The 15345-nt window shown below is 42.9% G+C and overlaps 1 protein-coding gene across 1 annotated transcript in view; it reads right to left on the bottom strand.

The window, feature by feature from the left end:
- The window catches only part of NUP210L (nucleoporin 210 like), a 138394-nt gene extending 126363 nt beyond the window's left edge, over positions 1 to 12031 (bottom strand). Inside the window, exons 1-2 of the mRNA XM_044005441.1 lie at positions 11820 to 12031; positions 10657 to 10793 (exon numbers count right to left, since the gene is read on the bottom strand). Of these exons, the coding sequence (XP_043861376.1) occupies positions 10657 to 10793; positions 11820 to 12031 (349 nt within the window). The remainder of the gene's footprint in view (positions 1 to 10656; positions 10794 to 11819) is intronic.
- Positions 12032 to 15345: the final 3314 nt, after the last annotated feature.

Raw genomic sequence — 15345 nt, 5'->3', positions numbered from 1 at the left:
CCCAGGGTCACACAGCTAGTAAGTGTTAAGTGTCTGAGGCCATATTTGAACTCAGGTCCTCCTGAATCCAGGGCTGGTGTTCTATTCACTGTGCCACCTAGCTGCCCCTACCGGCCCTGGATTCAGGAGGACCTGAGTTCAAATATGGCCTCAGACACTTAACACTTACTAGCTGTGTGACCCTGGGCAAGTCACTTAACCCCAATTGCCTCACTAAAAAAAAAATTTTTTTTTAATTTAAAAATTGCTTAATGTGTTGACTATGTACAAATATTACATGTTCTATCCATTTATTACTTATGTAAATTTGCTTATAAACCCTATTCTTTTACTTTGCTGCTTTCACCACAAAATTTTAGGTTCAATTTTATTTACCACAAAGATGAAACAAATCTACTAAAGCCATGGATATCCTAATATATTTACCATAGGAAAAAAAATCATTTAAAGACCACAAATAAATAAAAAGCAGCCCACAACCCATTTTGGTGTTTTGTTTCTTCAAGAAAAATATGAAATATTCAACTTACCTGTACTTAAAATTAATAGGAAATAGGGGTGGCTAGGTGGTGCAGTGGATAAAGCGCTGGCCCTGGATTCAGGAGTACCTGAGTTCAAATCCGGCCTCAGACACTTGACATTTACTAGCTGTGTGACCCTGGGCAAGTCACTTAACCCCCATTGCCCCGCAAATAAATAAATAAATAAATAAAATTAATAGGAAACAAAATTTACAAAAACTAATTTTTTAAAATTTCAGTTTCATATTATGATTATATAAGGGAGAGAGAAAGAGAGAAAGAGGAGTCAGATGATTGAAAGAGGGGATAAATCCGGGAAATGGGAGAGGCAGAGAGAGACCCAAGGGAAGGAGAGACAAAGAAAGAATCCCCCAGTTTTCCATCTGCCTCAGGTATTTCTCTTATGCCTTGTTCTCAATACTATTTATGAGTCTACACTCAACCATAACAAATATTTACTGAACACCTATGTGCCCAGCATCATACGGGCTGCCCTCATTCTCCTTTCTATTTTCCAACCAGTATTTCCCAAACTCCTGCTTCCTACAGTCCATTCCTGACTCCATGCCCTACCCATTTCTGTAAAGTCTTGTCCTTTCTCCTACTCAGCTACGCCAAAATCATAAGGTTTAGCAACTCACCTCATTGTGGCATGGTAAAAAGCACACTAGCTTTGGAATCAAAGCCCCAAGTGCACGTGCCACCTCTGACAAGTTTTCCCTGTGTAATCTTGGGTAAGTAATTTAATGTCCCTTGGCTTTATCTCTAAAATAAAAGGTTTGGACCAAATGGTATCTGAGGAGCATTCCAGTCTTACCCATCTACCATGCATCATTAGCACTATACTACAACCTAATCCTCTTCCCCATAAAAACAACCACCAGATTACAAGGGCCTGAAGGGCAATCTTTGTATCTTCTTAAACATCATTCTATTCCTCCAAGTGCCTAGAACATTGCCTTAGCACAGAGTTGATGCTCAATAAATATGGGTAACAAATGGAGAGTCTATTAATGTGCCTCACTTAACTCCCACCCAAGGCTGTACTGGTTTTTCCTCCCTCTCTTTCCTTCACCTGGGGAGGTGCTCATATTCCAGCCCTCGGACAAGCCCAGGCCTTCATCCTTTAGAGTCTGTGGTTTTTCTCATGCAGATATGATAGCAGTCATTTGGAAGAGGGAGTCAATTCCCTCTCTATATATAGCTCCAGGGAACAGAACAGGAGCCAAGGATGGAAGTTACAAGGAGGAAAATTCAGCTCATCGTTAGAAAGAGCCTGCAGATGATTAAGGTGTTTGAAAATGAATGGAGCTATCTTGTGGGGTACTGAGTTCCCCATTAAAGGATCAAAAGATTTAGAAATGGATGGGCCTTCAAAATCATTTAGCCCGACCTGTCCATTTTATAGATAAGAAAAACTCAGTTTAGAGAGGTTAACTGATTTGCCCAAGGAGGTAGTAAAGTACTACTTGGTCACAGACTCAGGTCGTCTGACTACAAATCCTGGCGATCCTTCCATTATATCGTGAGCATCTTCTTCTGTAGTTTAAACTAAGGCTTGAGGACCACATGTGAGGAATGTTACAGAGGGGGGGTTCCTTACTTATGTAAGAGGGTTGTCTAGATAACTGATTAAGTACATTTCAACGATAAGATTCTATGGTTCTCATCAGCAAGGGCCTAAATTAGAGTAGCACCATGGAAATAAAAGGAAGGTCTATAAAGAGGAGGCAGCACAGAGGTAGAATTGAGAAAATTTGGCAACTGACCAGGTTCCTTAAAAGGAATATGAAACAATTAAAGATCATGTTGAGGTTTTTAAGTCTGGGTGATTGGAAGAAGTACCACTGATAAGAATAAGGAAGTCAAGAAGATGCACTGGTTTGCAGAAGTAGTTAAGTTCAGTTTTGATCATACCGAGTTTGAGATGACAGTAGTACATACTCTAATAACATCCATACAAAAAGGGTCAATAGGCAGAAATGTGGGACTGGAACTTGGAATGAATGAGTATACAGAGGTGATAACTCAGATCTCACTCTAACAAACTTCTTTTCATCCTCAATCACTTTCATACGACTTCCTTGGCTGCCTTCTCTTTCATGCCCCTATATGAACTAGGCCAGAAAGAAGAGCTGGCATACTCTTTACTTCTCACTCCAACTTTCTTTGTTTCGTTTTTGGGGTAACTGGGTCTCTCTGTCTTTCCAATCTCCCAGGTTCTAGGTGTAGGAGCTACTCACAGGCCAGATCCCACAGCTGACTGGCACAGCTTTGTGTGGTCTATTCTGCCCCTCTGTAGGCAGCCTAGTGGCCTCCAGCTCCAGGAGGCTCACCACATCAATGCCAGACTTAGTGTGGACACCTTAGTGGCTTTAGCCCTACTGCATCTCAGAACTCCTTGAGCTTAAACAATCCACTAGTCATAGCCTCTTCAGTAGCAGGAATTATAGGCATGCACCACTATGTTTAGCCCACTTTCACTTTCAAATTCTTCCTCTGCCACAATTACCCAGAAATCTTTCCTTCTCTGGAGGTTCTTTCCAATCCCAACAATATTTGGCCCAAATCCTTTTTCCTGTGATTTATCAGTCTCCAGATCCCTTCCTCTCTTTTCTCAAGGAGTTTAGTACTAAGAAGACTGAATTGATTCTATATCATTTTCTTTTTGATCCTACTTACAGTTAATTGCTTTTGTTCTGTATCTGCTTAAGTCATGGTTCTTTATCTCTGAACTTAGTTCAGAGATTCAGCTTGTCTGTAATGGGTTAAGTTTAAAAATTCAACCCTTTAGCTAATCACTGATCTATTTTTGCCTCAAGGAATTTAATTGGCCTTGGGAGAGATTAAGGATGCCTGGTTTGTTATATTGCACCTGGACTCTCATGAAGGGGTTGTTGCTAGCCCCCCCCCCCCTTACCAAACTTCCAACCAATCATGGTATTCCCTGCAGCTCAGCTCTGTAACCAATCATGTTGTCCTCCATCCCATGATGTCATCCACCCTATTTTGTTTTTTGTTCTGTACTCCCCAAAACCTATACAAGGGGTATTGTCCTTTTGTTTGGGGTCTTTGGCATAAATGAAGGCAAGCTGCACTTATTGACAGACAGCATGCCCTTGTTGTTTTTTAAATTATAAAAATATTTTATTATTTTCCAGTTACATATATAGTTTTCAACATTTGTTTTCATATGCTTTTGAATTTCAAATTCTTCTCCCTCCCTCCCTTCCCCCCTCCCCAAGACAGAAAAAAATCTGATATAGGTTATATATGTACAATCATATCAAACATTTCTGTATTAGTCGTGTTGTGAAAGAAGCATCAGAACAAAAGGGAAAAACCTCAAAAAACAAAAAACAAAAACAAAAGTAGAAACAGTAGTGTTCAATCTGCATTCAGAATCCACAGTTCTTTTTTTCTGGATATGGAGAACATTTTCCATCATGAGTTCTTTGGAATTGTGTTGGATCATTGCACTGCTGAGAAGAGCTCAGTCACAATGTTCTCCTGGTTGTGCCCACTTCACTCAGCATTAGTCCACTTAGTCTTTCCAAGTTTTTCTGAAATCTACCTGCTCATCATTTCTTATAGCACAATAGTATTTGTGAAGTTTAAAATTAAATGTGTAGTCGCCTTATTCCTGTTCCAAGTGTAGGGAAAACTAGCTAGGGTTTACTTATAAATTAGAAGCTTTAGCACCATTTTGGGGCATTAAGCATTTATTTTTATTTATTTTTATTTTTTTGGTGAGGCAACTGGGTTAAGTGACTTGCCCAGGGTCACACAGCTAGTTAAGTGTCAGGTGTCTGAGGTTGGATCTGAACTCAGAAAGATGAGACTCCAGGCCCAGTGCTCTGTGTACTATGGTGCCACCCAGGTGCCCTCTCACTAACCTGTGAGCTCTTTGCAGCTGGCTTTATGACCCCCATCACTCCAGGGAAACTGCTCACCTGGGACTACCAAGACTCTTAACTGCTCATTCCAAGGGCTTTTTAGAAGGCCTTGTCCTTCTGTACAGCTTCTGATCCTTCTAACAACCTTGTTCTTATTCCAATTCAATTCCTCAAGTATTTGTGAAGAATGATGTGAAAGAGGGGGCAGCTAGGTGGTGCAGTGGATAAAGCACCGGCCCTGGATTCAGGAGGACCTGAGTTCAAATCTGGCCTCAGACACTTGACACTTACTAGCTGTGTGACCCTGGGTAAGTCACTTAACCCCCATTGCCCCGCAAAAAACAAAAACAAAACAAAACAAAAGAATGATGTGAAAGGCACTGCGCTAGACACTGGGGACACAAAGACAAAAATGAAACTGCTTTTAAGGAACTCATATCCTCCTGGACATTCTCTCTGCCCTTTCGGTTTCTTGTTGTGACCCTGCTCTCTCCTGATTCTCCTTTTCAGGTTCCTTTGTTAAGTCATCATTCTTTTTTTTTTTTTAATTAATTTTTTTCCCCTTTGTTGGACAATGAGGGTTAAGTGACTTGCCCAGGGTCACACAGCTAGTAAGTGTCAAATGTCTGAGCCGGATTTGAACTCAGGTCCTCCTGGATCCAGGGCTGGTACTTTACCCACTGCACCACCTAGTTGCCCCCCATCATTCATTTTCTGCACTCAGGGTTCTGTTCTGGGCCCTCTTTTTTCTCCCTCAGAGATCTCAGCAGCTCCCAGGTGGTCACGTATCCCCTCTACAAACATGACTCCCAAATCTGTATCCCATCTCTCTTACCTGTTCAATTCAATAAAAATGTCCTCTGCACTAAGCTTGAGCGACAGCCCTAGGTGCTAACTCCTGAACTTCAGTGCCAATTAATTGTCCACAGCCTGAGACACATCTCCAATCTCTGGAACATTCAGAGCTCATCTTCTCTTGCTAAATATGCTCCTTCAGACTTTTCTCCTCCTAGTCATCCAGATTCAAAGTTGTCCTTGACTCTTCTCTCTTCCTCCATAACCAGTCAGTGGCCAAGTCATGTTCCTACCTCCATAGTTCTTTCTCCTCAAGTAAGATAACATGTATAAAGGGGTTTTTTTGTTTTTTTGTTTTGTTTATTTGTTTTTTGGCAACTAGGTAGAGCAATTGATAGGCCAAGGCTCGCTTCTCCCTCTGTACTATTTCACTTAGCAATCTTATCAGCTTCCAAGGTTTCAATTATCTTGATGCAAATGACTCAGATCTACTTGTCCAACCCTAAGCTCTCTCCCCATCTCCAATCTCACATCTTCAACTGTCTTTTAGAAATCTTGAGCTGGATGTCCTATAGACATCTTAAACTCAGTTAAGACTTAACATGGGGGCAGGGAGGTGGCAAAGAGGATAGAGCACTAAGACTGGATTCAAGAAGACCAGAGTTCAAATCTAGCCTTAGACACTTACTAGCTATGTAACCTTGAGCAATTCACTTAACCTGTTTGCCTTAGTTTCTTAAACTGTAAAACAGGGATGATAATAATAGCTCCTACCTCACAGAGTTGTTGTGATGATTAAATGAGTTATTTGTAAAGCACTTACTATAGTACCTGGCACATAGTAGGTACTGTATTAAAGCTAGCTATCATTACTATTATTATTATTAGCAATTATTGTCAAAACAAAATTCATTGTTTTTCCTTTAAAACCTTCCCTTCTAAAGCAGAAAACTGAGAAAGAATTTTTTGGAACAAGTATCTTTGATAAAGGCCTCATTTCTCAAACATAGAGAACTGAGTCAAATTTATGAAAAAACAAGTCATTCCCCAATTGATAAATGGCCAAAGGATATGAACAGGCAGTTTTCAGTCAAAGAAATCAAAGCAATCTATAGTCATATGAGAAAATGCTCTAGATCTCTATTGATCAGAGAAATGCAAATTAAAACAACTCTGAGGTATCATCTCACCTATCAGAGCGGCAAATATAACAAAAAAGGAAAATATTGAATGTTGGAGGGGATATGGGAAAGCTGGGACCCTAATTCACTGTTGGTGGAGTTGTGAATGGTCCAACATTTTCTGGAGAGCAATTCTGAACTATGCCCAAAGAGCTATAGAACTGTGCATACCCTTTGATTCAACAATACCACTGCTAGGTTTATATCCCAAAGACATCCCCAAAAGAATTGGAAAAACAAAGGAATGACCATCAACTGGGGAATGGCTGAACAAGCTGTGGTACATGACAGTGATGGAATATTACTGTGCTATAAGAAATTACAAGCAGGATGATTTCAGATAGGCCTGGAAAGACTTGTATGAAATGATGTATAGTGAAGTGAGCAGAACCAAGAGAACGTTGTACACAGTGACAGCAATATTATTCAATGAAGAACTGTGAATGACTTAAGTATTTTCAAACAATACAATGACCCAAGACAATCCCAAAGGATTATTGATGAAACATACTATCCACTTCCAAAGAAAGAACTGATATTGATGGAACACAGACTAAAGTATGTTATTTTTCACTTTCTTTCATTTTCTTTTATTCAAGTTTTCTTGTACAAAATGATTAATGTAGCAATGTTTTACATAATTGCACATGTATAACTTAATTTCTTACCACCTCAGGGAGGGGACAAAGAAGAGAGGGAAGGAGGGAAAAATTTGGAACTCAAAACTTTAAATAAAAATGTTTGTCATTCATAAAACCAAAACCCAAAAAACTCCTCCCTTTTTCCTCACTTCCCTATTACTGTCGAGGGTACCAACACTTGTCCCAGTCACCCAGGCTCACAAATAAGTTGTCATCCTCAAAACCCCTTACTCTTTCACCTCTACCCTTCCTCATATCAAGTAAATGGTCAAGTCCTGTTGTTTGTAACTTCATAACATCTCTCACATACTTCATTTCTCTCAATTGACATTGCAATCACCCTAGTATAAGCCTATTTCACCTCATGCATAGAATATTGCAATAGCCTGTTGATAGGTCTCTCTGCCTGAAGTCTCTTCCCAATTCAAATCCAACCTCCACTCATCTGTCAAAGTGATCTTCCTAAAATGCAGGTCTGATGATTTAACTCCACTATTTAATAAACTCCAGTGGCTCCATATTATCTCTAGAAGCAAATATAAAATTCTGTTTGACTTCAATGCCCTTTATAACCTGCCCATAACCTATCCTTCCTGCCTTTATAGGCTTCTTACACCTTACTTGCTTCTGTGTACTCTAATGCAGTGATATTGGACTCCTGGCTGTTCCTATCACACAATATGCTGACCCCTCCCCCCTTCCCATCAGCCTGGTACACTCTCCCCACTCATTTCTGCCTCTTCCTTTCTTGCCTTTTTTTATGTTTTTGCTAAAGTCCCACCTTTTACAAGAAGCCTTTCCCTTTCTTCCTTAATCTAAGTGCCCTCCCCCTCAGATTACCTCCAATGTATGGTGTCTATATCTTGTTTGCAGGAGCAGCTAGGTGGTACAGTGGATTAGAGCGCCAGGCCTAGAATCAGGAAGACTCATCTTTTTTCATTCAAATTTGGCCTCAGATAGTTACTAGTTGTGTGACCCTGGGCAAGTCATTCAACCCTGTTTTCCTCAGTTTTCTTATCTGTAAAATAAGCTGGTGAAATAGTGTCAAACCACCCCAGTATCTCTGCCAAGAAAACCCTAAAAGGTGGTCATGAAGGATCAGACACTACTGTAAAACGACTAGAAAAAAATCTTGTTTGTACACAGTTGTTTGCATGTTGTCTCCCCCATTAGACTGTAACTCCTCAAGAGTTGGGATTGTTTATTCCCTTTTTTGTATTCTCAGTGCTTAACAGAGAGCCTGGCACATAATAGGAATTTTTTATTTTCATTCATTTATTTATTTATTTTGCAGGCAATGAGGGTTAAGTGACTTGCCAGGGTCATACTGCTAGTACACGTCAAATGTCTGAGGCCAGATTTGCACTCAGGTCCTCTTGACTCCAGGGCTGGTGCTCTATCCACTGTGCCACCCAGCTGCCCCCCATAATAGGAATTTAATAAATGCTACTTAACTGAATGACTAGATAGAGGGCTATACTTTTTTTTTGGTGAGGCAATTGGGGTTAAGTGACTTGCCCAGGGTCACACAGCTAGTAAGTGTTAAGTGTCTGAGGCTGGATTTGAACTCAGGTACTCCTGACTCCAGGGCCGGTGCTCTATCCACTGTGCCACCTAGCTGCACCTTGTATGACTATTTTTAATAAGGGTTTTTTCTTTTGTTTTTTAATTAGGGGGACAGCAATAATTCCCCAAAGAAGAGGGTGACTGAAAACATTTTAAATAATGCACAGAAGAGAACATAAGGAAGATCAGAAGTGACTGAGGCCTCCTGAATCCAGGGTTGGTGCTCTATCCACTGTACCACCTAGCTGCCCCAATAAAGGGCTATACTAAGGAGTGAGGAAGATCTGACACTATGCCTCAGACACTATGTGATCTCGGGGAAGTAATTTAATGTCTCAGCCTTAGTTCTTCATCTGTAAAATGAGGGTGAGAATAATAAAAAGACACACTTCTCAGGACTGTGTTGTGAGGATCAAATGAAATAACTATGAAAGCCACTTTGCAAACCTTAAAGCACTATATAAATGCTAGTAATATTATAAATATAATAATATAAATATAATAATATAAAATAATTATAGTAATTATTATTATTATTCTCTCCACTCATATCTGCCAATTTAGTTCAGGCTCTTATCACCTGCCTCTTAATTGGCCTCCTTGCTTTCAATCTTTCCTTCCTCCAATCTATCTTCCCCAAAGCTGCCAAAATAATTTTCCTAAGGCACTGGTCTGACCAGGCCACTGCACTGCCTACAGAATAAAATACAAACTCCTTAATCTAGCATTTAAAAATCTCTACAATTTGGCTTCAAGATTGTGATAGCTTATTTTTTTTCAATTCAACCAGCAGATCCAGTTCTGTGAGGCTCAGACATTTCTACAGCTCTAGGCAGGGTCACTAAAAATGGTATGCACCAAGGAAGAGTTTCGGAACCTCAGCATTTAAAAATATATAGCCAGGGGCAGCTAGGCAGTGGATAGAGCACCGGCCCTGGAATCAGGAGTACCTGAGTTCAAATCCGGCCTCAGACGCTTGACACTTACTAGCTGTGGGACCCTGGGCAAGTCACTTAACCCCAATTGCCTCACCAAAAAAAAATATATATATATATATAGCCAGAATCATCAGCCTGGGTCAGCCTCACCTCATACTATTCCCCTTCACACACACACTCTACATACCAGTCAAAGAGGACACCCTATCTTCTGACTCCAAATGGCATGAGCCATCACTCATGCCTGGAATGCATTCCCTCCTCATCTCTGCCTTACAAAATCGTGGCCTTTCTTCAAGATTCAGCTCACACCCTATCTCCTTTATCTTCTCAGTTTTAGTACTTTCTCCTGAATTTTCTTTGCACCACACTCATCTGTCTATTTGTAATAATAGTCCCAACACACGTGCGCACACACCTCGAGGAAAGGCATTGTCCATTGCTGTCTATCATCTCCAGCCTTTAGCACCTACTAGAGCCTTGTATCTAGTACTTAAAAATATTTGTTGAACAAACATTTTTTTTTTTTTTTAGTGAGGCAGTTGGGGTTAAGTGACTTGCCCAGGGTCACACAGCTAGTGTTAAGTGTCTGAGGCCGGATTTGAACTCAGGTACTCCTGACTCCAGGGCCGGTGCTCTATCCACTGTGCCACCTAGCTGCCCCGAACAAAATGTTTCTAATCCACTGGTCCCCTTTTGACATTATCTCCTGGTCCTCGGACTAGGCATTTCACCAAAATTCTCACTTGAACCCAAGAATTTCCTATTGCCAACCACTGACCCTAACCATGGCACCCAGCGTAGGTCGGGAAATGCTTAAAAAAAGAGCAGGAGTAATAAAGGAGAAGGATAGGAAAAAATTTCAACAAAGTTGAAATGATCTGGGTTCAGAGCTGGACTCATCCACTCTTCCTTGTTATCCTCCCAGTCAGTATGACCAGGTTGGCTCTGAACCATACTTCCCACCTCTCAAGGTAAGAGGGGGATACTGCACCTCTGGCTTAAATTGAAAAAATGCTTTGCTCAGTCTTACTTTAGGACACCAGAACTGACCATCTGTGAATGCCCCTGGATGATAAAATCCCAGTTGTATTTGAATTTGTTTCATCTCAACCTACCTATTTCTCGAGCTAGAATAACACTGCTGAGGCGTATTGGTTGGGTAGATTCAGCGATAAGTATAGCTCTTTGGGAACACAAGGTACTGTTTTCGTAAAGAGGCTCAACGGTGACAGCATCATGATGGCTAGAATGCCTGCCAGAACAAAGAACTTGGAGTATGAAAGAATGAACTAGTGGAAAGTTGCTTTTACCCTGAAAAAAATACCCAGTCCTTTCCCAATTCATAAAGTATCCCATGTAATGAAGAGTGCTTCTCATCTTCTAAGGACACAAACTATAATGGAAAGATCTCTTTGCCAAAAATCTTTGAAGTAAAAAATCAATCCTCCCCATAAACTCATGTCTCCTCATAAAAGCTGGGAGCCTTCAGGTGCAGAACAGGGGTCATCTAACCACTTAATATGCTAAAAAGTCAAGAACCCTTGGTCTGTCAACCCAAGAGTCATTAAGCCATAGGGCTTAGTCTGTCTATATATCTATCCCAGAATTCTTCTGAGATTCTGAGAAGGGACCTCTCATATAAAAAAGGAATGAGAGAGAAAGGGTGCTCACATTTCAGGAAGGGCCTCTTTTCTTCCAAAAGCTGAGAGCTCACCCCAGCCTGCCAGAGGCCAGTCCCCTTCTCGCCCTTATTATGGGTCTTTCACACTGCTGAGGGGTGGTGATTGTGAAGAGCTTCATTTTCTAGGAGAGCCCATGAGGCCCCTAGCCACGTGGTCTTGTATGCCTTTCACTCTTGGTGGCAGGTGGGGGGTCTTAATGAAGCTCATTTTCTAGATGGGTCCTACCCTCCCCCCAAACTAGGAGAGCCCATGTGACTCCTAGCCACGTGGTCCTGTAGGCCTTTCCTACACTGGGAGACCAAGGATTGGGGTAGGGGAGAGGGGAGGTGGCTTACATTCCCCTAAGTGTCCTTCCCCTTTTCCAAAGGCAGGGGGTGCACTCATCTCGGCCTCGACTCAATGGGTCATTCACGGGGGCAGAGGCCCGTGGCTTCTGCACGAGGGAAAGGCGCCTCCCTTCCCCATTCCACACGTGCCCTGTTCGTTTGTGGGGCGACCACGCTCGGGGTGCGCCCCTCGCACGCTCGGAGGCCTCCCCCAGAGGCCCAAAGGAAGGGGCGGGGAGGTCGGCTATCCCAGGGGCTGGGGCCCCTCACCAGGTGTAGCAGCCCCGTTGGGCCTCCAGCAGGAAGGGCACCCGGCCAGGTTCTCGGCCGAAGGGCAGCAGCACCTTCGGCACGTTGAGCTTGTTGGCCCAGGATCCGAGCAGGTTCAGTAACAGCAGCGGCAGGAGCTTCAGGGGCAGAGGCAGGGATAGCCCCAAGAAGTGCCTCAAGCCACCGTCCCATCGGACCCCAGGCCTCCTCATGGCGGCCCAGGCTCCCGCTCAACCACCGGCCACGCCCCTGTTCGCAAGAGCCAATGGGCGGCTAGGGGCGGGGCCTCGGCGCGCGGAAGGAGGGAGGGAGGAGCCAGGTATAAACTGGGGAAAAAACCGCAGGAAGAGTTCCCCTACGCAACCCTCCCCACCTCATCCCACCCCCACCCCCGCCCACAACTCTCACGCCGAAAATAACAGTGGGAACCTGAGGCTTAATAACGTCGGCGGACTCGTAAAACTTCCTATGTGAATTCGCCTCCTGAATGAAGATTCTCTCTTCTTTTTCTTCCCCCGCCCCCCTTTTGCAGGGCAATGAGGGTTATGTGACTTGCCCAGGGTCGCACAGCTGGTGTCAATTGTCTGAGGTCGGATTTGAGCTCAGGTCCTCCTGAATCTAGGGGCCGTGCTTTATCCACTGAGCCGCCAAGTTGCCCCTGAATGAAGATTCTCTAACCAGTTAGCCCGATGCCGGGTAATTTGGCTAAACGAGGCTCCGCCCCCTCGGCGTGGCCACCCCCCCCCCTTTCTCCCTGGGGATAGAAACTGCTGCAGAAAGTGGGGCACCGGACCAGCGATTAGATAAAATCTAATAGTAGGTTGCTGAGTTGGAAAAAATCTCCATCTTTTGGGAAAGGTCATCGAGTCTCAGCTCTTTTATAGGAAACTGAAGCCCGAAGGGCTTGACTTCCCTGAGGTTACTCGGCAGGCACAGAATTTGAACCCGGGGCTTCTGAGTTCAAATCCCTCCCCGCCCCAGTTTCGGGAACGTCTGGGTAAACAGTTGAATTAGAACCAGAAGAAAGGACAGTATAAACAGCTCAATTTTATCTGGGGCCTCTTTTAAACACTGACTATTCTCTACTTTACGCCAATCTCTGATGAGCACACCACTTTTACTTATAAAAGCCAATCCCTCTTAATCCTGACCACCCCCGTCCCCCGCCCCGTTTTCTTGCTAATTGCCTCAGCAATCATTCATTTCCATCCTTTAATTCTCCCTTGCAAGACCAAAGGTTCTTAACCTGCGTCTGTGAATGATAGCTGGATTAGATAGAAACTATATTACACTATAATTGTTTTCCTTTGTAATTCTTTGTACTTTACGCATTTAAAAACATTCTGAGAAAACGTCCATCGGTTTTACCACTGCCAAAAGGGCTCACGGCACCCATAGAGTTTTAAAAACTCAAAAATTTCTTTCATTTAACTTATCATCCTTTTATGGTCCCATGTGTTTCTTCCCTTTCGCAGCCAAAGGGGTGGTGGGAAGGGGAGAAAGGAAAGAAATACTCTACATTTCTTGCTTCCTTCCATTTTTTTTTTTAAGTGAGGCAATTGGGGTTAAATGACTTGCCCAGGGTCACACAGCTAGTGTTAAGTGTCTGAGGCCGGATTTGAACTCAGGTACTCCTGACTCCAGGGCCGGTACTCTATCCACTGCGCCATCTAGCTGCCCCCCTTCCATTTTTTTCACTTGTTTCCATATGGCTTTTTTCATCATCCCTCAAATGAACCCGCCCCACAATTGTCCTTCAAAATTGCCAGATTTGAGGACCTCTCTCCAAATTCTCTTCACTTCTCTGCATTTGAGGCGGCTAGGTGGTGCAGTAAAATAATGAACTAGCTAGCCCTGGAGTTGGAACTGAGTTCAAATTTCACCTCAGGCACTACCTAGTTGTGTGACCCGGCCTTAAAACATGAAGGGCCATCTCCTTTCCTTCTGTATACTCACTCACCTGAGCCACAGAAGAAACCTTCAGAACACTGCTTTTTGGTTCTCCCACCTTTCTGACAGCCCAGCAATCAATGTTATGCCATCAGTGAGGCAATCAGGGTTAAGTGACTTGCCCAGGTTCGCACAGCTGTCCTGAGGTTGAACTTGAACTCAGGCCATCCTGACTTCAGGGCCAGTGTTCATTCACTCTTTTTTGTTTTGCGGGGCAATGGGGGTTAAGTGACTTGCCCAGGGTCACACAGCTAGTGTTAAATTTCTGAGGTCAAATTTGAACTCAGGGCCTTCTGACTCCAGGGCTGGTGCTCTATGCACTGCACCACCTAGCTGCCCCCCCACCCCCATTCACTGTTAAGATGCAGCTATACTTGCCCACTTCACACTGTCTTCCATGCCTGTAATGCTCTCCATCTTCACTGCTGCCTCTTGGGTTTGCCCATGGCTTCCTTCCAGACTCAGATCAAAATCATTTCATCAGACAGGTAGATTTTCTCTGTCCGTCTATCCCAATTACCTTCCATCTTTGTATTTATCTCACACGTACTAGTTATTTCTATGCTTCTCTCTCTCATTATAACGTGAGAAAGCAGGAACTGTTTTTAAGCTTTGTGGACCAAGGGCCCTGTACAATTCCTGGTTTGGAATAACTGCTTTCTTCCTGATTCTAGTATTTAAAGCCCTTCACAAAGAGGTTCTAATCTACTTTATCAGTTATTACATGTTACTTCCCTCCTTGCTCTCTACAATCTGGCCAAATTGTTCACCTCGTGGCTTTTTCATCTGTGACACTCACCTGTACCTGCCCTTTGCACAGGTCATGTCTTCCATACCTGCAACAGTCTTTCAGCTTTTAAATCTTTGGGCTCCATCAAAGCTCAGCTAAACACCATCTACTTGAGACCTTTCCTGAACCCCCCCCCCCCAACTACCCTGTATGTCATTCCCCCAACCCAGCAAAATCTAAGTTTCTTGGAAACAGATTATTTCATTTTTGTCTTTGTATCTCTAGCACCTAGAAGTACATATGTGGTGTCAAAAAGTGTCAGACCTGGATTAAAGTTCTGTTTCTGACACATACTGGCACAAAGTAGATTTTGAATGTTTATTGAAGTTAAAATTCCTTTCTAACTTCCAGGGTCAGAAAAGGAAAGTGCCAAAAACAGGTGAGCTTCTTAAAGACGAGTTTGAAATCTATTCTCTCCTCAAACTGGCTGAAGTCCTGGGAAGAGTATAGGTTACTGCTTTTTCTAAAAGACAAAGATTTGGCTTAACAGCAAGTTGTCAAATTGGGAGCTTCTCCAAAGGCAAGGGCAAAAACCAAACCTTTCAAGATAAAAACCGGCTGCTTCCAAAGCCCCAGAGAAATTAACAGTCACCCTACAGTATTTGTCCAGGGCCAATTGGATGAGATAATCCCTTCCCTGTGCCTGTGCCCCCTTGTCCATAAAAGAACAATCCAATTGTCAAAGATCAAGTGAGAATGTATGTAAGTTAAGAGAAGGCAACTCTTATTACTGTGACTTTTGGGGGAAAGAGCATAATTAGCTTAGTAAATGAGAAGCAAGTAGTT

Source organism: Dromiciops gliroides, chromosome 4 (genome assembly GCF_019393635.1).
Source record: "Dromiciops gliroides isolate mDroGli1 chromosome 4, mDroGli1.pri, whole genome shotgun sequence".
NCBI classification, from domain to species: domain Eukaryota; kingdom Metazoa; phylum Chordata; class Mammalia; order Microbiotheria; family Microbiotheriidae; genus Dromiciops; species Dromiciops gliroides.
This window is presented reverse-complemented; position numbering and strand designations above follow the sequence as displayed.